This window comes from Ogataea parapolymorpha, chromosome VII (assembly GCF_000187245.1).
Source record: "Ogataea parapolymorpha DL-1 chromosome VII, whole genome shotgun sequence".
NCBI classification, from domain to species: domain Eukaryota; kingdom Fungi; phylum Ascomycota; class Pichiomycetes; order Pichiales; family Pichiaceae; genus Ogataea; species Ogataea parapolymorpha.
In genome coordinates, this window is record NC_027860.1 from 92434 (window position 1) to 114871 (window position 22438).

A 22438-nucleotide genomic window follows, 5' to 3' on the forward strand; every position below is an offset into this window, starting at 1 on the left:
GTGCGAAGAGGCTTAAGTGCTGATGGGGATAGGAGCCAAGCCCCGTACCGCAGGTCCCCGTGTTGAAATGCCAAGTGCGGCTTGTAGGGCCTGGTTGAAATGATCGGCTCGGTATTTGAGATGGTGCACGCAGTAAAAATATTTTGTGGCTGCACTCAGCCCACATCTAGTCTAGGCACAGATATATGCAATTCCTCGGTGTTTGCGAGCCAATAGAAAAAGTTTGCAGGTTCCGGAAAGGGAATACCGGGCCGGAACAAATAGCAACAATAAAAACACTCCACCGACAAGACCCATTTGCCGGAGCAAATTGCATCAGTACATGCATGCTCACAGATGTACCTCACAGACAAAGAAAATGGCAGGAAATATCACCTTGGGTGGCTTTGTCGGCGTTCAAAGCCTTGCTCGGGCTTCCCAAACAGGCAGGAAACTTAACTCGCTAAATTCGCAGACAATAGTCCGTAATCACCGATTCTCAGTCACCGGAAAACCGGGGCCAAAACATAGCCCCAGCTCGCCTCCCACGCCTTGACGTGAATCAGTTCCTGTGACGTAGTTTATAGGTATTCCTTTACTTATACATCTAATTACTGTATGTTTGCTTAGGGAATGGGAAAGATGGACCAATCTCCTGGATCGACAGCTTAGCCAGCCAGTGCCCCATGTCAACGGAGGTAGCAAGATCCTTGCCCTGAACCAAGCCAGCGACAAAACCAGCAGCAAAAGCGTCACCCGCTCCGTTGGTGTCTGTCACTTTCGAAGCCTCTAACGCATGCACAGGGTACTCGTTCACCACAAAGTCTCCATTCTCGTGGACAACGACCAAAGTGGGGTCAGTTCCCTGGGTGAAAACAACAGTACGCGGTCTCTTGCCGTTGATTTTGGCCGATTTGGCAATCGACTTGGCAACAGAGACCAGATCAGAGGCGTCAAGACCGTTGGCTTCTGCAAACGCAGCGGCCTCCGACTCGTTGCAGATGACGTAATCAACATACGGCAGGACGCGTGCCAATGGCTCTTTGAAGAACTGAGGAATGAATGGAGCGGAGAAGTTGAGCACAAACGGCTTGTTTTCTTCGGCAGCATGTCTTCCAAGCAGCTCGATAGCCTCTGGAGAGACGGTCAGGTGGAAGCCACCAATGTAGAAAATTTTGGCATTTTTCACATGCTCCCAGTTTTCTGGCTTCTCCAGATGCGATGGCTTGAAATGGTTAGCAGCACCTAAATCGGTGACCAGCGATCTGTTGGTACCATTGATCAAAGCAGCACACTTGCCGGTGGCAATGTCGTCTTGCACCATGTAGGCGGTGGTGAGCCCAACAGATTTGTTGGCCTCGATGAGCTTGTCTGCATACTTGTCTTTTCCAACAGAGCCAAAGTAGAGCACAGAGTTGGCTGGTAGAATATACTGGGCGCCTCTAGCGGTGTTCTGAGCGGCACCTCCAGCGATCAAACGCACATCAGGACGGGCAAGGGCCTCGTCGAAGATTGGCATGTGCTTTTCCTCGGTCAAAATAGCATCATTTTCCTTGAGACCGTACTTATCAAGGTACGCTTTGTCAACATTCACCTGCAAATCCAGCAGCGGGTTCCCCAAACAAACAAGATCGAAAGCCATCGTAACACAGTAAAGTTTTTCTTTCGTACGTTCTAAAATCCTTCGTATATTTTTTTATATTTCTTTACATAAGCACCGATTTCACATTTTATTTGTTGGGCCAAACACGTTCGAACTCATGCTCTATATTGACCAGGATCCATTTCTGAAATACAATCCGTACCTGGAGTCTGCAAAGACGCCGTTCCAAAGACACTGGCATGAAATTGTAGCCAGTGCCTTGTTCTATCATGCAATCACCATGGCTGCTCCGTTGATCAATACCGCGATCTTCGGAGAGCATTACACTAGCATCACTAATAAAAGACGCAAACTCAACTTTGACATTCACATTTCCGCATTCGTGCAGTCTATCGTGTCAGTTGCCCTATGCATCCCCATGTTCTTCCATCCATACTTCAAATCCGATCCGGTGTTTGGATCCTACGACTTTGCCGGACTGACCGCTGCGCTCACCTGCGGATATTTTGTGTGGGACCTGCTGTACTGCTGCTTGTTCCACTTCGACATGTTTGGCCTGCCGTACTTATTCCACGCCGGAGCAGCACTTACCGTGTTTGGAATGACCTTCAAAGGGTTCTGTCAGCCGACGATTCCTTCGTTCCTGATCTTCGAGGCCAGTACGCCCTTCGTCAACCTATACTGGTTTGCGTCGAGGCTCCCAAAGGGGGCTGTCAACGAGACACTGTTTATCGTGAACGGAATTCTGCTAATTGTTTCGTTCTTCTCGTGCCGGATCGTCTGGGGCATCTACGCTGCTTTCAGAACTTTCTATATCTGCTTCAAAGTGCGTGACCAGCTACCATCCGGCATCCTGCCCGTCACCATAGCGCTGAACATTGGCCTCAATGTGCTCAACATCCACTGGTTCTCCAAGATGGTGCTTCTGGCATACAAACAATTTGCTCGCTCAGGACAGAAACAGGAGTAGCTCAGCCAGGGCCAAAACATCCGTGCACCAGCTACCCCACAAAAATAGCGTAAGTGGTGCTGGAATTTTCCAGAAATTGCCTTAGTATGGAGAAGGTACCAGCAACCGTCAGTTGACAGCAGAGTTTCCATATGTTTCCATCCGATGTAGCATTTTTTGTGTATATAAAGTGGGCCTCGTACCACGCATTTTTCCTCAGTATTGAATCAAGATGTCTAAAGCAGTCGGAATTGATTTAGGAACAACGTATTCTTGCGTGGCCCACTTTGTCAACGACAGAGTTGAGATCATCGCCAATGACCAAGGTAACAGAACCACGCCTTCGTTCGTGGCCTTCACCGATACTGAGCGGTTGATCGGTGATGCTGCTAAGAACCAGGCTGCCATGAACCCAGCCAACACAGTCTTCGATGCCAAGAGACTCATTGGTAGAAAGTTTGACGATCCAGAAGTGCAAAACGATATAAAGCACTTCCCATTCAAGGTCATTGAGAAGGGTGGCAAGCCTCACATTCAGGTCGAGTTCAAGGGTGAGACCAAGGTGTTCACTCCAGAGGAGATCTCGTCTATGGTGCTAACCAAGATGAAAGAAACTGCAGAGTCGTACATGGGTAGCAAAGTGACTGACGCCGTCATCACTGTTCCTGCCTACTTCAACGACTCGCAAAGACAAGCAACTAAGGATGCCGGTCTGATTGCCGGTTTGAATGTGCTCAGAATCATTAACGAGCCAACCGCCGCTGCCATCGCCTACGGTCTTGATAAGAAGGAGCAAGGTAAAGGCGAACAAAATATTTTGATTTTCGATCTTGGAGGTGGTACCTTCGATGTCTCCCTGTTGTCCATTGACGAGGGTATCTTTGAGGTCAAGGCCACGGCCGGTGATACCCACTTGGGTGGTGAGGACTTCGATAACAGACTGGTCAACCACTTCGCCAACGAGTTCAAGAGAAAGTACAAGAAGGATCTGACGAGCAACCAAAGAGCATTGAGAAGATTGAGAACAGCCTGCGAAAGAGCCAAGAGAACTCTCTCCTCCTCTGCCCAGACTTCTGTCGAAATCGACTCGCTGTACGAGGGTATTGACTTCTACACCTCGATCACCAGAGCCAGATTCGAGGAGCTATGTCAGGACCTGTTTAGATCCACTTTGGACCCAGTTGAGAAAGTCATGAGAGACGCCAAGCTCGACAAGTCACAGGTTGCCGAGATCGTGCTGGTTGGTGGTTCGACAAGAATTCCAAAGATCCAGAAGCTTGTTTCTGACTTCTTCAACGGCAAGGAGCCAAACAAGTCCATCAACCCAGATGAGGCCGTCGCCTACGGTGCAGCCGTCCAGGCCGCCATTTTGACTGGTGACACCTCTTCCAAGACTCAAGACTTGCTTCTCTTGGATGTTGCTCCACTGTCTCTGGGTATTGAGACCGCTGGTGGTGTGATGACGAAGCTGATCCCAAGAAACACCACCATTCCAACCAAGAAGTCTGAAATCTTCTCCACCTACTCGGACAACCAGCCTGGTGTGCTGATCCAGGTGTACGAGGGTGAGAGAGCCAAGACCAAAGACAACAATTTGCTCGGTAAATTCGAGCTATCTGGTATTCCACCAGCACCAAGAGGTGTTCCTCAAATTGAGGTTACTTTCGATATCGATGCCAACGGTATTCTGAATGTGTCCGCTGTTGAGAAAGGTACCGGAAAGTCGCAGAAGATCACTATCACCAACGACAAGGGCAGACTGTCCAAGGAGGAGATTGATAGAATGGTTGCCGAGGCCGAGAAGTTCAAAGAGGAGGATGAAAAGGAGGCTGCTAGAATTGCTGCTAAGAACGGTCTGGAGTCCTATGCTTACTCATTGAAGCAAACTGCTTCTGAGAAACAGTTCGAAGAGAAAGTGGACGCTTCTAAGAGAGAGTCTCTCAACAAGGCCATCGAGGAGACGATCTCGTGGCTCGACAACAACCAGTCCGCCACTACTGATGAGTATGAGGACAGGCGTAAGGAGCTTGAAGGTATTGCCAACGACGCATTGAAGGACTTGTACGCAGCCGGTGGTGCTCCAGGCGGCGCAGCTCCAGGCGGCTTCCCAGGTGCTGGCGGAGCTGCTCCGGGCGCTGACCAGGGTCCTTCTGTCGAAGAGGTGGACTGAACGATTCATGATGAGATTGGTAATGAAGGTTAGAAGGGTTTTATAGGAAAATTTAATGGAATTATTATACGTGCTATTCAACTTCCTCGACTGTGGCCCGTTTGGTGGCCGTTGTAGTATTTTTTTCTGATTGCGACGAAACTGCCGGTGCATGTTTATGTTCGGACGCGCTCCTGGCTTTCTTCTTCTTTCCCTTCCCTTTAGGTTCTTCCCATGCGTAAAGCGGCACAAAACTGTCAAAGAAACCGCAATCATCAAACAGTCGTGGGAAAAGCCAGAATTGTGAAGGAAGAAACACGAGCGTGAACACGTAAATGATTAGTCGGACAATGGCGAGCGCGAAGAACAGACCAATCAGGCCCAACAGACACGTACTCAGATACCAAACACCCTTTCTCATCCAGAATGGCCACAATGGGAACAGGATCACGGTGAATATGGCCACAAGACCTAGTAGAGAATACACCACAAGGTACGGGTTTGGGGGCGTGAAAGTCCATACGAAATATTCATCTGGTTGCAAAACAGCTTTCGTCGTCGACTCGAGGCACGGAACGCCCTTTTCGAGCTTGGCCTTCTTTTGTTTTGCTTCCTGTGTCTTGAGCTTCTTAACCGGCTGGATGAGCTGGTTCTGGATCATCAAAATGAACATCCTCTGTGCCTGTGCGTTGTCCGCAATGATAGGAAGCGAGGGTTGTTTGGCCTGTTGTTTCTTGTACTCGTCGCTTAGCAATGCCCTTATACATCTCTTGTACCTGAAGAAGTCCTGTTTCTCCTTTGTGTTGATGTTGAATCCCTGTCTTTGTTTCAAGATCTTGTGATGGCGCAGGTACGTAGCCACAGTGACCGCCACAGGATCCTTCACAGCCGGAGGCGTAAGCTTCTGTGTCTCGGATGGCCCTTGTAGTTGATTCATTGACGACGAGTTTTTTTATTTAGCGATGTGTTTTAGCAAATCTCGAGATTGAGCCCCACACGACCCTACTTACGGTAGCTCTCGAACGGTGTCCGATAGACCCTGGGGACACAAAAATACGTCAGGACCTGTTTAGCCAGTGTTCGTGTCGACCTGCCCTGGTGTTTAGTGGCTGGCAGTGGACCGAAAAATTTCACTGTGGCAGCGTTGCGGTGTATGCACGTATTAGTCATGCTGGTGTTATAAGTGCGCTTCTGGCCAAATAATTAGTTCTTCATTATTTACCATGGCGAAGCTTAACGTTGCAATTGTTGGTACTGGTATTTTTGCCACAAAGGCCCATCTGCCTACCCTTCAGAAGTCCGAGTATTTCACTCCATACTCGTGTTTCAATAGAACCAAGGCCAAGGCAGAGGAGTTTGCCAAGAAAGACTCCAGCATTCAAAAGGTGTACAACAGTCTCGAGGAGGTCTTTGAGGACCCAGAAGTCGATCTAGTGGACGCCTTACTTCCTGCTCAGTTTACTGTGGACGCATTGAAGCTGGCAGTCAAGCACAAGAAGAACATTGCGTTGGAGAAACCGTTGGCTGCGAATATCGAGCAGGCCAAAGAGTTCGTCAAAATTTCGAGAGAGAACCCTGACGTTACGGTGTTTATTTTGGAGCACTGGTCCTATTTCAAAGCCGTGGAACAGATCAAACGGGCCGTTTCTAAGATTGGAAAAGCGTACTCCTTTACATACCATTCGACAGGACCTTTCAACTTCGACAATGCTTATCTGTCCACCTCCTGGAGACAGAAGCCAGAACACATTGGAGGGTTCCTTTCTGATGGTGGTGTGCACCAGCTTGCTCTTCTGACCGGCGTGCTCGGCGAGGTGAAGACAGTTTCTGCGCACACGAGGCAGATCCGCGAGCAGAGTGGTGCCGACGACATTGCTTACGCGCTTCTGGAGACTGAGGCCGGCCAGATAGGCACATTTACCTACGGATCTGCGTTCGGAAATACAGAGAAGAGTTGTTTTTTCGAGATTCTCGGCGACAACGGGTCTGTTCACTTCGACTTCAGTCCGGGCAAAGACAGAGTGATCACTCTTAGAACTGGCGGACTCACTGCGGACACTCCGAAGAATACCGAGACAATTACGATCCAGGACGAGTTCTTGAGCACAGACAGAGAGTTTGAGGTTCTGGGCGAGGCGCTCACTACAAAGGACAAGTCCAAGGTCATCACTACCCCAGAGGTGTGTTTCCACCATCTGAGCATTGTGGATGCGATCCTAAGAAGCAGCAAAAACAACGGGTCGCCAGAGCAAGTGATTAAGCCGTAGATTAGTGACTATATATTAAATTACTAGTACCATTTCCATCTCATGAACTGCAGAACAGCACAGCTCACAATACTGACGCCCAACATTAAAACCAGCATCATGTTGGAGTATTGGTACAATCTTGCTGCGTCGGCCGGCCAGCCCGAATAAAGAGCGTAGGTGGCAGTAACGGAGCCAAGGTTTCCAAGACCAGACACCAGCGCAGCCGCCACGGCTGTGCCAACGTCTCCATAAACAGGCAGCATGATCTCGGACGACATGGTCATAGTGATCGGCACGGTTGGTCCAAGACCAAAGCCGGCAATGAGCAAGCCAGAGTATCTGTGCCAGAACCCATGGGCATAGGTTGTGACAATCAATCCCACGATGATTATCAGGGTGCTTGCACTGAAGAGAATCGGCCGCAAGCCCTTGAACTTGTCTGCAAACGGTGTCACAAGCAAAATACCTCCGAGATCGAAAAGCCAGATTGGAGCATACAGCAGTGAAACATCGATACCAGACAGACTTGGGTTCAAGGCACTGATGAGGGTGGTACCGAACACAGCAAGACCAAATCCAGTACCAACAACCCCAAAGTACATGATAATCAGTGGCCATGTCCGCAGATCAGAGATGACCTTGACAACGTCCCTCCAGCCCCAGCTCAGCTTGACATACCGTGCCTTCATGTCCTGCTCGTGGATGCGGCGATTTTCGCCAGTCAGAGGCTGAGGCGAGCGGAAGAAGACCGCCACCTTCTCTGGCAGCAAAGATTTCTTAGGACTGGCCAGGTGCGATGGTCTGTCAGGAAGCCACCAAATTAGGGTGAAGCCAACAAAAATGGTAACAGACCCGTAGACGATGAAAAGCCATTTCCAGCCCTCCATGTTTCTGGTCATGTCCATCTTCTGGAATCCTGCAGCAACCAAACCAGCGGCAGAAGCACTCAGCTGGGCAGCAGTGAAATAGTAGCCAATTCTGCGGGCTGTGCGGTGTTCTGGATACCACAGGGAGATGTAGTATGTCATGCCAGGCCACACACCTGCTCCTGCCACACCGGAGAAGAAACGGATGGCAATGAGGCCATTTGCGTTCTTCAAAGCGACATAACAGACGTAGAGCAGACCAACACTAACCACCATTCTGCTGAGCCAGACTTGGGGAGACATTTTGGTCATGGCCAGGTTCATTGGCAGATCAAACAGGATGAAACCCACGTATTCCAGCGCCGAGGCAACCGACGTGTCGTGGGCCGTGAGATTCAAAGTTTGCTTGAGCGAGTGTCCAGTTTCAAAATTCATAGTTAGGGTGTTTCCGTATGCAGATCCTCCAAAAGACGTGAGGAAGTACAGACACCACAGAGCAGGGATGATCCGGAAGTCCAAGTGCTGGTAGATCCGGTCCAACTTCTTATCTTCGACAGGGGTGAGGTTCTCGACTTCCTGCGAAGCCTCAGTTTTGGTGCTCGATTCAACGTCCATTTTGCTATACCATTTCAATTTTTCAGCCGGGCTATTTATACTGATAAAAAAATTGACTAAGTCATTAAATTTTTGTGCAGAATGAATCACCGGAGTCACCTGCACAGCCAGGCTGCCGTGCATGCAACGGTGCAAAATTCAGCCAAGATTTGGACTCCCTGTCTAGTTTAGGAAATCGTATCTAGAGTACTGTGATTGATATACTGATCTATTGTTCATTGCGATTGTTTAGGGACATTTCCATCGCTTGTTGGTGCCCTGCATTGGACAATCGTGTCAGTCATACTTTTGTTGAACACTGTATTAGATTATATACGGCTGGCTCAACAATGATCATAAATTGTGATTGGCGAGACGGACGGAGGCAGAAGTCCGGCCTTCCCACTCCTGCTGGAGGTCATCGGATGTAGGGCGTCAAAGAACGCTTTTGGCAACTGCCAAGTGATACCCAACAGAATTAAGCTGATGGATTTGAGTTAACAAAAATAGCGCCCTCCAAATCAAACTACGACAATACATGCCGTGGAGCTCTTTGGGGCCTGGTTCGACCAATGAGCCATCGACTCCGATCATAATTTGTACGCTATATCACGTTGATCGGAGCGGGCATAGTTTGGAGTTACAAAAGGCACTAGTTTAAACTATTCGGACACTCTACTAGTGTCACCCACTACGTCTGGTGGCTATTCATCATTGAATCCCACTGCTAATCGATTTTCAGTCCTTAGATCAGCTTCGATTCTTTTACTAAAGTATCCAGTGCACGACCATTATTTTCTTGTATAAACTTTTTCTTCGACACCAATACCACCATGTGGAAACAGATTATTACCAGAGCACAGTCGACTCTTACGCCGGTGTCGCTCTCGTTGCCACAGAAACCTCTGGCTCCTACTACTCTCTCAAGACTGACCAAGGTTTTCCCCCAAATCGAGCAAGTCAACGCCGACAACTTGTACGGAAAACCATTCAAAAACGCTTACTACATTTCAAGAACTCACAAAGGAAACATACCCGTTTACAGAACCTACAAAAGTCAGGCTGTCGTCACCGAAGTGCGAAGAATCGATGGAAGTTTGACCAAGTTTAGGGATGACGTCCAGAAGCTTTTTCCCGAGAAACCAAAAAGCGATTTCACGTGCCTCATGCAAAGTATGACGCTCCGGATCAAGGGCGATGTCTCTAAACCTCTCAAAAAGTACCTGAACGAAACATTCTAGTGTATATAGACCTGAACATATGTAAACTCACTTGATGTGTTTGTGCTTACGTAAAACTGAAACTAAGCTTCGCATAACACGAAGGGGAACAAAACACTAAAATATATTGTTCATATCGTTATCAGCACCAATACCGATCTGCAGTCTCCTATTTGCAGTGACGACTGTGTTAATCCATAATGTCGTCTGTACAATCTGCTGAGTTAGCATCTCCGGCCAATGTCGAGCATCTTCAGGACCGATTCAACCAGGTAACTGCGGTTAACGGAGAAGAAAAGCAGAATGCTAGTTCAGAGACGTTTTCCGGGAAGGAAAATGGCCACGACAAGAACCAGCCTCCCCTAGGAGAAGACGACCGCATTACACCTGATTACTGGAGGGACGAAGACTCGAAAACAGTCCCTACGCCTACTGCTAGAAGGACAGGCAGATTATCACTTTTCTCGTTCAAAGGGACGCACAATGAGCAAGCTCCAGAGCAGCCGAGCGAGGAAAAAGAACCGCTTCAAAAGAAGATTCTTAAAGGGATCAAACGAGTGACGACCCGAGGGGAACCAGTGAGAACTTCCACTGCTCATGGACAGATAGACCACTCTCACGAACTTGAGTACAAAAGCCACATGAAAACAAGATGGTTGGTGGACGCAAACATTTTAGGATACCCAGCTGCGTTGATTATCGCCACATATTTCATGTCTGATGAGCACGGCACAAGAAGAGTACCACTTTTGCTTCAAATGCTTAGCTTGACGCTCACTGATGTGAGTACTAATGTGCATACTAAAAAACGAAAATTCAGAATAGACCTTGATTACGCAGTGGGGAGCCAGTATTTAAGGTGGTCTTTAGAAAAGACTACCCGAGATTTGGCAGTTTTGCACAATCGATTGAGGCTCATGATTTTGCAAGAGAATGTGCTACAGAAGGGCCACAAGGAGATTGAGCTCCCAAAATTCCCTAAATATAAAAATCAAACCACATACTCAAAGCTAAAGCAAGGTGTCAATAGAGTGGAAACCAACGCATCGTCAGTAATGTCGCCCAATGATGAAACCCCTACCGCATACAATCCCGTGAATTCCTCGGAATCTAGTGACGAGGAGGAAAACGCCAGCATGTTCTCCGTTCGTTCCAGCCTAAGAAGACATGGGTTTTTCAAGCGCAAGCCAAACGATATTCTCACTAACGAGCATTTTAGGGATGCCATGCAAGAATATCTGGACAACTTGATTCGTGCATTCAACTTGCGCCCTCAAGCGAACCGTATATTCCAATTCTTTGAACTGTCGCCGATAGGGATGCTTTTATCGTACGAGACAGGACGAAAGCGCAAGGAGGGCTATTTGCTGATTAAAACAACAGCGAGAGCTCAAGGATGGAGGGTCGGGCATTTGAAAGCCAGAGAACTGAAAGCCATGGTTGAGCGCCACATTGCGAAATGGTTCATACTGGGTCACAGCTACATTATGTACGTTGCTGACATAAACTCCACCACTCCGCTTGATGTATTCCTCATTGACAACAATTTCAAGTTTACTCTTTCAGGCTTTGGAGATGCTCCTGTCACATTGCACAACTTATCGGAGTTTGTAAAACAACAGCTCAAAGCCGAAGAAGAAGATGACGACGATGACGAAGATGGCTATGTGGAAGATCCTGCACCGATGCACAAATCTTATCTGTCGTTAACCCTCGAAAACTCGGAACGGAAACTGAGTGTCGTTGGCAAGTCCGCAAACCAGATGAAGAGATGGTGTGTTGCGATCCATGAAATGGCAAAAGAGACCATCTGGTCCAAGAAGCACCGGTTTGAGAGCTTTGCACCTGTCCGTGATAATGTGTTTGCAAAATGGTTTGTGGATGCAAGAGACTACATGTGGGCTGTTTCCGCAGCAATAGAAATGGCAAAAGATGTGGTCTATATTCACGACTGGTGGCTTTCTCCAGAATTGTACCTCAGACGTCCTGCAAATGGTAATCAGGAATGGAGATTGGATAGACTGCTCAAACGAAAGGCAGAAGAGGGTATCAAAATTTTTGTCATCGTGTATAGAAATGTTGCCAACACCGTCCAGACAGACTCCCTTTGGACCAAACACTCGCTATTGGATCTTCATCCAAATGTTTATGTTCTGAGATCTCCGAATCAGCTTATGCAGAATGTCTACTTCTGGGCTCATCACGAGAAACTTGTTATTATTGATCACACTGTCTGCTTCGTGGGAGGAATTGACCTTTGCTATGGAAGATACGATACTCCTGATCACTCGGTGGTTGACGATGCTCCATGTGCATTTGATCCGATCCCTCCAAATAGCTCAAGCTCTACTGGAAATGCTTACAGCTACCAGATCTATCCTGGAAAAGATTACTCAAATCCACGAATTTGCGACTTTTTTGAGCTTAACCAGCCATTTCAAGACATGATCGACAGACAATCAGTCCCTCGCATGCCATGGCATGATGTCCATATGATGACTTGCGGCCATATTGCAAGAGATCTGTCAAGACATTTTGTCCAGCGTTGGAACTTTCTATTACGTCAGAAGCGCCCTTCGAGACTTACACCATTACTGTTGCCCCCAAGAGATTTTACTGAGCAAGAAATTCAAGAGCTAGGACTTACGGGCACTTGCGAAGTCCAAGTTTTGCGTTCATCTTGCTCGTGGTCTCTAGGACTCCAGGAGCCCGAGCAAAGTATCCACAATGCATACCTGAGACTCATAGAGACGAGTGAGCATTTCATTTACATCGAGAACCAATTCTTTGTCAGCAGCCACGAACATGATGGCGTAGTGATCAAAAATAAGATTGGCGATGCACTGGTTGAGAGGATTATCCGTGCTCATGCAAATAGGGAGTCCTGGAAGGCAGTCATAATTATACCATTAATGCCCGGTTTCAAGAGCCAGGTGGATAGCAAAGAAGCATCGTCGATCAGGGTCATTATGCAGTGCCAGTACATGTCTATTTCCATGGGAGAGACGTCCATTTTTGCTAGACTGAGAAGGGCTGGTATTAGACCTGAAGACTATATTCAATTTTACTCGTTGAGAAAATGGGGATACATTGGGAGAAAGAAGTCTCTGACGACAGAGCAATTGTATGTTCATGCAAAGACGATGGTTGTGGACGACCGCATTGCAATTATTGGGTCGGCTAATATCAATGAAAGATCAATGAGAGGTACTAGAGACTCGGAGATTTGCACGATTATTCGTGACAAAGAAATGATTGACACCTTTATGGATGGAAAACCGTATAAGGTTGCCAAATTTGCTCACACTTTGCGGATGCGGCAGATGAGGGAGCACCTGGGTGTTGACGTCGATCTCTTAGAGCTTGTGGAACGAAGGTTCTCTCAGATAGAGAAGTTTGCGTGTACTTCTGAAGGTCTGACCAGTGCCACATCAAAAACAGGAGACAAAAAATTGTCAGCAATGGTCGAGCTCGCTGCTAGGTATGTTCTAGATCTACCTGATGGAACACCGCGCTTCAAATCGGAATTAAGTGCTCATAGGACAGCTGGTAGCGAGCTGACCAAGAAGCTCATAGCTTCATTCCACAATGACTATGACGATGCCCTCTCCGATAATTTGGACCAGATTCCATATGTTTATTCCTTTAACCATAGAGCAGGTGAAGAGAATCCCGGCATCAGGGAGAAAAAGGCATTCTCAAGCGATTCGCGGGTTACCGACAAAGCTCATAGAAGTGAGGTGAAAGGGTATGGGCCGGACAAGTATCAATCGGCAACACATGTGAACTCCAAGTCGAGGAACACTAAGCTTCTTGCAGAATGGGCAAGCTCGTCTTCTTCTGACATTCATCAGACTCTTCCATGCATTGAAGATGTGTTAGAGTTCATCACCAGCGATGATAAAAACTTACCGATAGACGTCCTCAACCATCAAAGATGGGATATGCTCAAGAGGTTGCATTATCTACAGAAGCTTCTCAACAAACGCAAGCGGGAGTCTGAGAATGCATCTGCCAGTACCAAGGAAGATGCCGGTAACTTTTCCTCTGGAACAGAAAATGGATACCCTGAAAGTTCACTTGTGAAACAGCCTCGGTTCCCGGCCACTTCGCTTTCCGATGCTGATGTTGAAGATTTGAGTGCAAACTTTCTACCTAGAGTTTCACAATTTTTTGTGGACCCTTATTCTTTTGAAGATCCTCTGGATATTGATTTCTACGAAGGCTTGTGGATGCCGCAAGCTTTGCGCAATACAATGATTTACCAGATGGTCTTCCATGTTCAACCTGACGACACTGTTCAAACATGGAGTGATTATAAGATGTTCCAGGAATTGAAGGAGTCATTCCTTTTGCACCAAAGAGCCAGCCACGGTGGTGCAACTGCGGCCGATGGAGAGCATGGAGGCACAGAGTTGATGTCTCAGCAACTGAGCCCGGAGACAGCGGACGACAAACACGGGTCAAACGAGAGTGTGACAAGCTCAACAGGCGTCCAGACCCAGCCACCGTTGAGCTCCGAGACAGACGAGGCCCAGATTGACAGTCTGCGCTATGCCATTCGTCGGTCCAAAATTGCCGAACTCGAAAGATATACGCGTCCTGGAGTGTCCAACAGTTACAACAGATCCAAGGCCAATCCGTTGTTGGGGGTTCCTTCGGTGTACGACTACGAGTCTGCCGAGAAGCTATTGAAGCTCATCACGGGCCATTTGGTCATCTTCCCCACCAAGTGGCTTCAGAAAGAAGTTGAGTCGTCAAATTGGTTTTACACGGCGGATAAGCTTCCTCCGGTCCAAATCTATAATTGACGTAATCATGTAAGGCATTGCTAGATTAGAAAAAATACAGGATGATGTCGAGCGGCACACTACTGATAAGATAAAAGAATTGCCTTTTCGAAGATTAGAAAGGCAGGGTTTTTTCCATTATGGAGAGTGTAGTGGACAGCCAGCGGCCCGGAGAAAAGCGTGGTCGCCAGTTCCAGGTGCCAAAAAGATATGAGTTCCAAAAAAGCATACCAACAAGTCGTGAATCCTCTGCTCATACTTCCATTTTCAAGCCAAATTTTACGCTCAACAAACTTCGACGCGAGCACTCGACACAGTCACTACAGACTTCGCTCAAGCGAACGCAGTCTCCATTTTTTGGCTCCAAGAATGACCATATGGCAGAAGTGAAACGCCATAGTTTATCAGCTGCCTCCGGAGGTGGCCCAGGGTACAGAAACCATATAATTAATGCGTATAATGATTCAAAGGTGTTTGAGACTGTTGCTCCAAGACGAACATCCTCTGTCAATTACATTCTTGACACGCGGTCGAATCAGGACGCGCAGTGCACGCCTCCAGTTCCCGACGAGACTGGGAAAAAAAGCATACTAATCAACAGGCCGCCGCCTAATGAGGCACCTTCATTTAATTCTTCAATCTCGAAAATCAATTACTATCAGAGCGACTTGCAAGACTCACAATATATAGAGCAAGTGAGAAGACGAGACTTAAGAGACCCTAATTCTACGGAAATTAGGCACAGGCCGAGCTCTACAGATAATACAACAAAATCAGAGCAGAAAGGAGAGACAACCGATGACGAGACTCGTTCAGAATCCCAGAGTAGCGGGCATGACAATAACGACACAGTCAATCCGTACTTAGATCCTCTCGATTCGCACGGGATTGGGATGACCGAGTTCTCTACACCAACGCAAACAGTCCCCATGCGAACGCAGCAACGACAGTTGGCCATTAAGGACCTGATGCAACACCATAGCCTTGCAGGGAGTGCTTGGTTTGAGTTGGGAATTAAAGATAATTCCAAAACCGAGGATTCTGCAGAGCCTGTGGAGCTCATTAGCCAAAATGTCTGGGCGAACGTCAGTATTGATGAAAGAAACAAGTATGAGCACATTTCCAACGACCTTCGGAAACTGGCATTGTACAACAAGAAACCAATGATGGATTGCATAGGACGGTATTTCGAGTTTCCAAAACAGACACATATCAATACAAAAGTGCGATCTCGGGCGCTACCCCAAGAAAAGGAAGACTCGTATCTCGATTCTAACGGACGCTTCCGAAAGGGAGTGGGAAGAGAATTGGCAGAGGACTTATGGAACTCAGCAAATAGCAATTTTAGATTCTTTGATACATAGACTCATCCTATCCGTACTGTGAATGTTAGAGAAAGGTTCAGCTATGCTTTCTTACCTTTTTTGGATGAACGAATTAGCACGCTGCCAATAAATGCACCGACAAATGTGACACCAATGCATAGCAACAAAACAGGGATTTTAATAGCATATTCTCTTGGTAGAAACAAGTTCTGTAGAAAGTTGTCTGGCTCTAGGAATGGAAGCACAAACGTCCAAACTGTGTAATAAACGAAAATTAGGGTAGCTGCCAGAAGCATTGAGAGTCCAACAGGCTTATCAAATGACTTGATTGTTAACACATAACATGATCGGTACTTACCATTTCGTTTGTCAATGTGTTGGTTTTTTTATTGATTTACTTGCCAGGTTTAAGGTGGGCTTATTTTTTATTTTGATATTACATCGTCGTAGCAAAGGTGCGAATCATAAACAAATGATGTGGTGGCATCCAGAGGTATCATAGAAACCAGTTTCCATGTATACTTCTCAACCTCCACTATCTCGGTTTTTCCGAAAGAAGATTTATCATAAGTGCGGCCAACAACTAGTTTCTTGTCTGTGTTGGCTATCGGTAACTTGTGCTTGAAAACAAGCTCTTGAAGGTTCTCGACAATAGCGAATTTGCTAGGGAACTCATTCAAGCCGATTTCAACAAATTCATGGATCTTGACGTAAATTGCGGATCCACGTTTGTATCGGGGTTGTATTTTGGCGTACGTCTTGCTTCCGCCAATCTTAAATTCCTCTCCGTCTAATAGAGCAGTGCCATAGTTAGTTATGCGTATATTATCCAAAACACTCTCGCTTTTCTCTGCCGACTGCAGGTATTGACTGCGTAACTTCCTGGAGCACATGATCCGTTTTCGAATCTTGGACTGCAACTTCCGATGTCCAACGTTGTGCCTGTCAAATGTCCATTTCCCAGGAGCTTTCCAATGGTCTTGTTCAACATCGTACTTGAATTCCGTAAACCATAGACAATCATGGATACTTTTCATGAGCAAACGCCCACCAACGGAAGTCATCGTCTTGCTTTTGAGGTTCCTCACCCAAGGAAGCGACATATCCTTGGCCATGCAGTGAGTGTTTTCAATATTTTTGAGCCTTTTGAGAGTATCACAAGCGTTGAGAAGCATATGGCATGGCACGGACTGAAGTTTTTTCAGGGTTTCATGTTTGAAGCAAAGGTTTTTGAGTTTATCGAGAAGCTGCTTTATGAAATATTTGAACTCTTCTGTATGGTCAGTCAAATCATCACAGGAGTATACTTCAAGATAGGCATTAAGCTCTACCAAAAACATGGTAGATTCTGACGCTACTCCCTTGTTCTGTGCCTTAAGGCAGGTGACATAGTAAATTGCATAGAATAATTTATGTCCAATCTGCCAACTTGAACCTTTGACCTGCAAAGCGCTGCTTTTTTTCAGCAGACTGTGAACCAAATTCGGTTGTGTAAGCGAGAGGTTTTTGGTTATAGACTGTTTCAATTTGCCAAGCTCGTGCGTAAAGCCGGGGTTATCCTTTGCGAAATAAATTTGATGGATCCCTTTTGCGTAAACAGTCTCGTAGAGAAGAGCTTTCAAATCAGGAGGAAACGATTCTGGTACGTTTACGCCAGGAATTTCGGCAAATGTAGTTATCGCATTATCTATTCCCCAGGATCTTGGATCAGGTCCTTTGATGGCACTGATCATGGATGCTGTGGTAGCAAGGTCTGCACCAAGAATTGATGAAACGGTACATTTGCAAAACCCTGATTCGTCTTCTGACAGACGCACTCTTAAACCATGGTGATACAGATCATGCAAGTCCTCAATCAAAGGAGCAAGAAAATACTGTACCTTATTTTTGGAGTCCGCACATGGATATGCAAGACATACATTTATCGACTCCTCACGTGACTTGAGTTCCTTGTAAAGATTATCGAAGGATATGGAAACAATATCATAGTCGACATTGTTCACCGTCACTTTTTGTTCAACCATAAGTGTGACAGGCAAGTTGTGTTCGTTGCCACTGTGTCTCGATGACAGTTCAATCTGAGCCCTTGAGAATGGGTTAGACATGATTGAGCCAATCAGTGGTCTCACAGAATTGTAGATTACATAGGAGCTGTTATCTCTTTCGGAATTACAGCATGGGCACCTATTGTAGTCAGCATATTCCTTTGTAAACGCAATACAACGTTTAGGACAGATTGCCACTTTGTAGCTAGATTTTTGTGAAGTGTTCCAGACTCGCTGGCTGGATGCACAAATTGCCCTTATCTCAATATTGTGGGACCCTGACTTTGCATTGACTTTAGAGTACAGTTGGTCGAAATTATCGTATGTCAACATCCCCGTTTGAGTGTAGAAGAAGAGCTCTCTTCTGACGAGGTCTGACAGATCGCTTTTTTCAATTACCTCATTTAGCACCTCATTAATGTTTGTGTAGTCGATGCTAAGGGAACTGTCGAAGTTGCTGCCAGTGCTTCCCGGTCTTGAATCCTGATCCTGCGGATCCAGGAAGCTGAAATCAAAATCACCACTGGTCTCACACTCCACCAAAGTGACATCTTCAGAGTGAGGACGCGTCTGACTGATACGGAGATTGTTATTTAAAAAGAGGGTGTTCTGGGATCTGGGATCCTTGTTTTGGGCCTTGGCTGCCAAAACAGTGTTAGGATCAACTTCTTTCAAGACAGGTCTTGACATTGATATAATTCAGATTTGTGAAGATATCATGGCTTTATTAGAGTTTATGTGAGATACGCGGTTGATTTCACAGCACCCGGTCTTTCAAGATTCTGAAACAAATAAAAGGGGTAAGAAGTAGGATCTGTGGATGGAAGTACTGTGCCACACATGGAACATGGAAAATTTCCATGTGGCGCATGGCGAGGCGAGTCGGACCGATTATAAATTGTAGTGAAAATCTCAACCAATCACTTACATCGATATTGTTAAATAGCAAAGTCTACTAAACAATTCAATTGATCCTAACAAGTGCCATGTCGCTCGCCAGAATCCCAGTCAGATCTGCACTGAATGTTTCCAGAAACTCCAGCATTGCCAAGATGTCCATTGGTGGCCTCAGAACCAAGGTCAGCCTGCCAGACTTGAAATGGGACTTCGGAGCATTGGAGCCATACATTTCTGGCCAGATCAATGAGTTGCACTACACTAAGCACCACCAGACCTACGTCAACGGTTACAACACTGCCATTGAGCAGCATGCTGAAGCCAAGGCTGCAGGTGATGTCAAGAAAACCTACGAGTTGCAACAGCACATCAAGTTCCACGGTGGAGGATACCTAAACCACTGTCTTTTCTGGGATAACCTTGCTCCAGCTAAGCAGGGTGGAGGTGAATTGCCATCACCTGACTCTGAATTCTACAAGAAGGTCATTGAGCAATACGGCTCTTTCGACAATTTGATTGCTCTGACCAACACTAAGTTGGCCGGAATCCAGGGTTCTGGATGGGCATTCATTGTCAAGAACAGCGAGAATGGCGCCGTGGAGGTTATCCAGACCTACAACCAGGATACTGCTGCTGGTCCATACAAGCCATTAGTTGCCATCGACGCTTGGGAGCATGCCTACTACCTGCAGTACAAGAACGTCAAGGCAGACTACTTCAAGGCTATCTGGAACGTTATTAACTGGGCTGAGGCTTCCAAGAGATTCTCAGCTGCCTAAATAACTTTATGGTGAATATATTCCGATTTTCTTTATCAAAGAACTGCACCAAAACCAAAAGTGACTTTTATCGAGGTGATGTAGTAATTTTCAAAGTTGTTGCGCACCAACTCCTCGTCCCCGATAGGGATACCTTTGAAGCTGACAGCCATTTCTGTCTCGCCAGCTCCCTCATTGAAGGTCAATTGCAGTTCTGTGTAGTGACCTTCCTTCCAGTCCCGTAGTCTCCAAAGCATTTTAATATTCTTATTTTCTTGCAATTCTAGAATTTTACCTTGGATGTTGCCGCCAAAGAGCTGGAACTCAGTGCCCTCCTTTGGTTCAATTTGTGGAGCGGAGCGAGTCCAGGCTGCAACTCTCTCAGGAACCAAAAGAGTGAGGTATAGTTGTTCTGCCGAGGTGTTGAAGGTGGTTGAGAAATTAAGGTCAGACGTGTTGTATTTTGGCACACGAGACGAGTCGGCAGATGAAACTGCGGTAGTTGTTTTTGCCTTTTGCACGGAATTTCCTTTGTTAAACGTGGTGCTTTCCTTCACCACTGTTTTGGTCAATGTCTTTTCTTGGTTAGCCGCAGTGTAAGTGGAATTCACCTGAGACTTGTCCACTTGGATATCAGAGGCATTCTCGCTGATCAAGTCGTTAGTGAAGGTAGACAGCTTCTTTCTAAGCTCCTCCACAAGATTTGAGCGAATCAACGAGCGAATAGAATCCTCCTCGCTAGAGCCCGTTGGCTTGTCAAAGGTGATGTCAAATTGGAAGTCATCGTGTTCAGTGTCATAGGCAAGCTCAGGGATGCTAATGGTGCCCTTCGATTTTTCCGAGTTGTCACTCTCAAAAGAAAGCTCTAGCTTCAAGTCGTATATGGAGAAAATCTTGCCCTTGCGCTGACAGACCTCCACATCTCCCTCGAGTTTCTTCAGCCCCACAACGCTGACTTTAGGGGAGGAGCCCGCAGAGGTTCCCACGAGCTTCCTCTTGCACCATTGAGCTGCCCAGTCAATGCAATTCTTGTCAACCCAGTGCCAGTTGTTAGGATTTTGAACTGCCATACTAAAAGAAAAATCGAGAATAATTTACTGCTGAATCAAATATTTTTAAGCTCTAAATCCCCGGATGCGCACAGCCAGGAATTGCAGATAAAAGTGAATAGATTGATTATTTATATAAACCAAAAAAGAGTATACTCTCAGAGCATCTTATTTTTCATTGGCCATTGACGAGTCCAAACACTCTATTCAGTCTTCCAGAGCCAGGTTCACATGAATGGCTTTGTGGGTGGTGTAAAGATCAAGAGCGTAGGTGCCCAGTTCCCTTCCGATACCACTCATTTTAACACCACCGAAAGGAACGTGTATGTCTGAGTCACCGTTCGAGTTGATAAACACCATACCGGCTTGGAGCTTGTTGGCCACTTTGTGAGCCTTAGTGATATTGTTGGTGAACAGAGCAGCCGCAAGACCATACGTGGTGTTATTGGCTCTCTTGATAACCTCTGCTGTGTCCTTGAACTTCGTGATGGCAACGACAGGACCAAAGATTTCCTCTTTGCAAATAGTCATGTCATCTGTACAGTCAGCAAAAATAAATGGGTCACAGAAGTATCCCTCTCCTTCGTGGAACTTTCCTGTTAGAAGCTTGGCTCCCTCTTTTTGGCCAATTTCCACATATTTCTTCACCTTTTCGTATTGCAGAGATGACACGAGAGGGCCAATCGTGCAGCCTTTCTCAAATGGTTGGCTGACCTTGGAGTTTTCCTTGGTGAACTTGACAAACTTCTCCAAAAACTCGTCATAGATAGACTCCTCGATAAAGAATCTGGAGGTGGAAGTGCAAACCTCTCCCTTGTTATAGAAGATACCACTGAATCCCCACTCAATAGCCTTGTCCAGATCTGAATCTGCGAACACAATGTAGGGCGATTTTCCTCCACATTCCAGGGTGACGTTTTTAAGGTTGGATTTGGCAGCAGCTTCCATAATCTTCTGACCTGTAGCAGTCGATCCAGTGAAGGCAACCTTGCTGATATCTGGGTGGGAAGCCAAGTGGTTTCCGGCATCTTTGCCGTATCCAGAAACAATATTCACAACACCTTTTGGAAGACCTGCCTCCAAAACAATTTTACCCAGGTGCAAAGCTGATAGCGGAGTGATCTCCGAGGTTTTCAACACCACGGTGTTGCCAGTAGCAAGCGCAGGAGCAATTTTCCATGCCATCATCATGAATGGGAAGTTCCATGGAATGATTGAGGCCACTGCCCCCAATGGAGTTGGGTCAGTAAAGCACATTTTATTTTTTCCAAGAACCTCAGCACCAATGAACTGGCCGTGAATCTTGTCAGCAAACCCAGCGTAGTATTTGAACACCTCGTAAGCCTCAACGATATCACCAGCCAGAGCTTCGGCCTCGTATGGCTTACCGTTGTCGTAGGACTCAATAGAGGCCAGCAGCTCGGCATCCCTCTTGATGATCTCTGCGATCTTGTAGATATAGTCACCTCTCTCAGAGCCGGTGAGGCCGGTCCAAGACTCATTCTCAAACGCTTCAACCGCAGCCGCAACAGCTGCATCGACGTCCTTCTCACTGGCTGCGTAGACCGCAGTAATCTTCTTACCAGTGGAAGGATCGATGGCGTCGATGGTGGAATCGGTTTTCACCCATTCGTTGTTTATGAACAGGCCCAATGGCTGCTCAATGGATTTGCCGTTTGGTGTGGTGATCTTCTCGAATAATGACATTTGTAATGGCAAAAATATTAGGGGACGCGGGACCTTATATACGGCTCAGATAACAACTTCTGCATTAGGAATCTTTCCCGGCCATTATTTTTTATCTTAGCGGAAACGGGTACGGTGGGGCGTGTCACTTACCAAAAGTTTTCAGTGCTCGGTGCACAGGTGTATAACTAGGGGTGCGCAACCAAGGGGTGTCGGTTACAAAAACGGGTTGCGCCAAGCACCTAGCGGGGAATGGCCTGAGAAACTCCTCAGCTATCG

General features: G+C 46.7%; 14 protein-coding genes across 14 annotated transcripts; 7 read left to right on the forward strand and 7 right to left on the reverse strand.

Moving 5' to 3' along the window:
• Positions 1 to 586: 586 nt before the first annotated feature.
• On the reverse strand, positions 587 to 1621 carry HPODL_02448 (Adenosine kinase; the record flags this gene model as incomplete). Its single annotated transcript, XM_014076752.1, has 1 exon — positions 587 to 1621. The coding sequence occupies one exon, from the start codon at positions 1619 to 1621 to the stop codon at positions 587 to 589; it is 1035 nt and encodes a 344-aa protein (XP_013932227.1).
• Positions 1622 to 1739: 118 nt separating this feature from the next.
• On the forward strand, positions 1740 to 2552 carry HPODL_02449 (uncharacterized protein; the record flags this gene model as incomplete). The annotated part of the gene is made up of 1 exon (XM_014076753.1): positions 1740 to 2552. One exon carries the CDS (start codon positions 1740 to 1742, stop codon positions 2550 to 2552), a length of 813 nt encoding a protein of 270 aa, XP_013932228.1.
• A 211-nt stretch (positions 2553 to 2763) lies between these two features.
• HPODL_02450 (Heat shock protein 70 1) lies at positions 2764 to 4701 on the forward strand (the record flags this gene model as incomplete). Its single annotated transcript, XM_014076754.1, has 1 exon — positions 2764 to 4701. The coding sequence occupies one exon, from the start codon at positions 2764 to 2766 to the stop codon at positions 4699 to 4701; it is 1938 nt and encodes a 645-aa protein (XP_013932229.1).
• A 73-nt stretch (positions 4702 to 4774) lies between these two features.
• On the reverse strand, positions 4775 to 5617 carry HPODL_02451 (subunit of ER protein- translocation complex; the record flags this gene model as incomplete). Its single annotated transcript, XM_014076755.1, has 1 exon — positions 4775 to 5617. The coding sequence occupies one exon, from the start codon at positions 5615 to 5617 to the stop codon at positions 4775 to 4777; it is 843 nt and encodes a 280-aa protein (XP_013932230.1).
• A 286-nt stretch (positions 5618 to 5903) lies between these two features.
• Positions 5904 to 6947, forward strand: HPODL_02452 (uncharacterized protein; the record flags this gene model as incomplete). Its single annotated transcript, XM_014076756.1, has 1 exon — positions 5904 to 6947. One exon carries the CDS (start codon positions 5904 to 5906, stop codon positions 6945 to 6947), a length of 1044 nt encoding a protein of 347 aa, XP_013932231.1.
• A 23-nt stretch (positions 6948 to 6970) lies between these two features.
• HPODL_02453 (MFS transporter) lies at positions 6971 to 8410 on the reverse strand (the record flags this gene model as incomplete). Its single annotated transcript, XM_014076757.1, has 1 exon — positions 6971 to 8410. One exon carries the CDS (start codon positions 8408 to 8410, stop codon positions 6971 to 6973), a length of 1440 nt encoding a protein of 479 aa, XP_013932232.1.
• Positions 8411 to 9222: 812 nt separating this feature from the next.
• HPODL_02454 (uncharacterized protein) lies at positions 9223 to 9630 on the forward strand (the record flags this gene model as incomplete). The annotated part of the gene is made up of 1 exon (XM_014076758.1): positions 9223 to 9630. One exon carries the CDS (start codon positions 9223 to 9225, stop codon positions 9628 to 9630), a length of 408 nt encoding a protein of 135 aa, XP_013932233.1.
• Positions 9631 to 9809: 179 nt separating this feature from the next.
• Positions 9810 to 14420, forward strand: HPODL_02455 (Phospholipase D, catalyzes the hydrolysis of phosphatidylcholine; the record flags this gene model as incomplete). The annotated part of the gene is made up of 1 exon (XM_014076759.1): positions 9810 to 14420. The coding sequence occupies one exon, from the start codon at positions 9810 to 9812 to the stop codon at positions 14418 to 14420; it is 4611 nt and encodes a 1536-aa protein (XP_013932234.1).
• Positions 14421 to 14539: 119 nt separating this feature from the next.
• On the forward strand, positions 14540 to 15763 carry HPODL_02456 (uncharacterized protein; the record flags this gene model as incomplete). Its single annotated transcript, XM_014076760.1, has 1 exon — positions 14540 to 15763. One exon carries the CDS (start codon positions 14540 to 14542, stop codon positions 15761 to 15763), a length of 1224 nt encoding a protein of 407 aa, XP_013932235.1.
• Positions 15764 to 15804: 41 nt separating this feature from the next.
• Positions 15805 to 16085, reverse strand: HPODL_05327 (putative membrane protein; the record flags this gene model as incomplete). Its single annotated transcript, XM_014076761.1, has 2 exons — positions 15805 to 16047; positions 16083 to 16085. 2 exons carry the CDS (start codon positions 16083 to 16085, stop codon positions 15805 to 15807), a joined length of 246 nt encoding a protein of 81 aa, XP_013932236.1.
• A 64-nt stretch (positions 16086 to 16149) lies between these two features.
• Positions 16150 to 18459, reverse strand: HPODL_02457 (uncharacterized protein; the record flags this gene model as incomplete). The annotated part of the gene is made up of 1 exon (XM_014076762.1): positions 16150 to 18459. One exon carries the CDS (start codon positions 18457 to 18459, stop codon positions 16150 to 16152), a length of 2310 nt encoding a protein of 769 aa, XP_013932237.1.
• A 296-nt stretch (positions 18460 to 18755) lies between these two features.
• Positions 18756 to 19445, forward strand: HPODL_02458 (Superoxide dismutase [Mn], mitochondrial; the record flags this gene model as incomplete). Its single annotated transcript, XM_014076763.1, has 1 exon — positions 18756 to 19445. One exon carries the CDS (start codon positions 18756 to 18758, stop codon positions 19443 to 19445), a length of 690 nt encoding a protein of 229 aa, XP_013932238.1.
• Positions 19446 to 19480: 35 nt separating this feature from the next.
• On the reverse strand, positions 19481 to 20494 carry HPODL_02459 (Hsp90 co-chaperone AHA1; the record flags this gene model as incomplete). Its single annotated transcript, XM_014076764.1, has 1 exon — positions 19481 to 20494. One exon carries the CDS (start codon positions 20492 to 20494, stop codon positions 19481 to 19483), a length of 1014 nt encoding a protein of 337 aa, XP_013932239.1.
• Positions 20495 to 20680: 186 nt separating this feature from the next.
• HPODL_02460 (putative aldehyde dehydrogenase-like protein) lies at positions 20681 to 22180 on the reverse strand (the record flags this gene model as incomplete). Its single annotated transcript, XM_014076765.1, has 1 exon — positions 20681 to 22180. One exon carries the CDS (start codon positions 22178 to 22180, stop codon positions 20681 to 20683), a length of 1500 nt encoding a protein of 499 aa, XP_013932240.1.
• Positions 22181 to 22438: the final 258 nt, after the last annotated feature.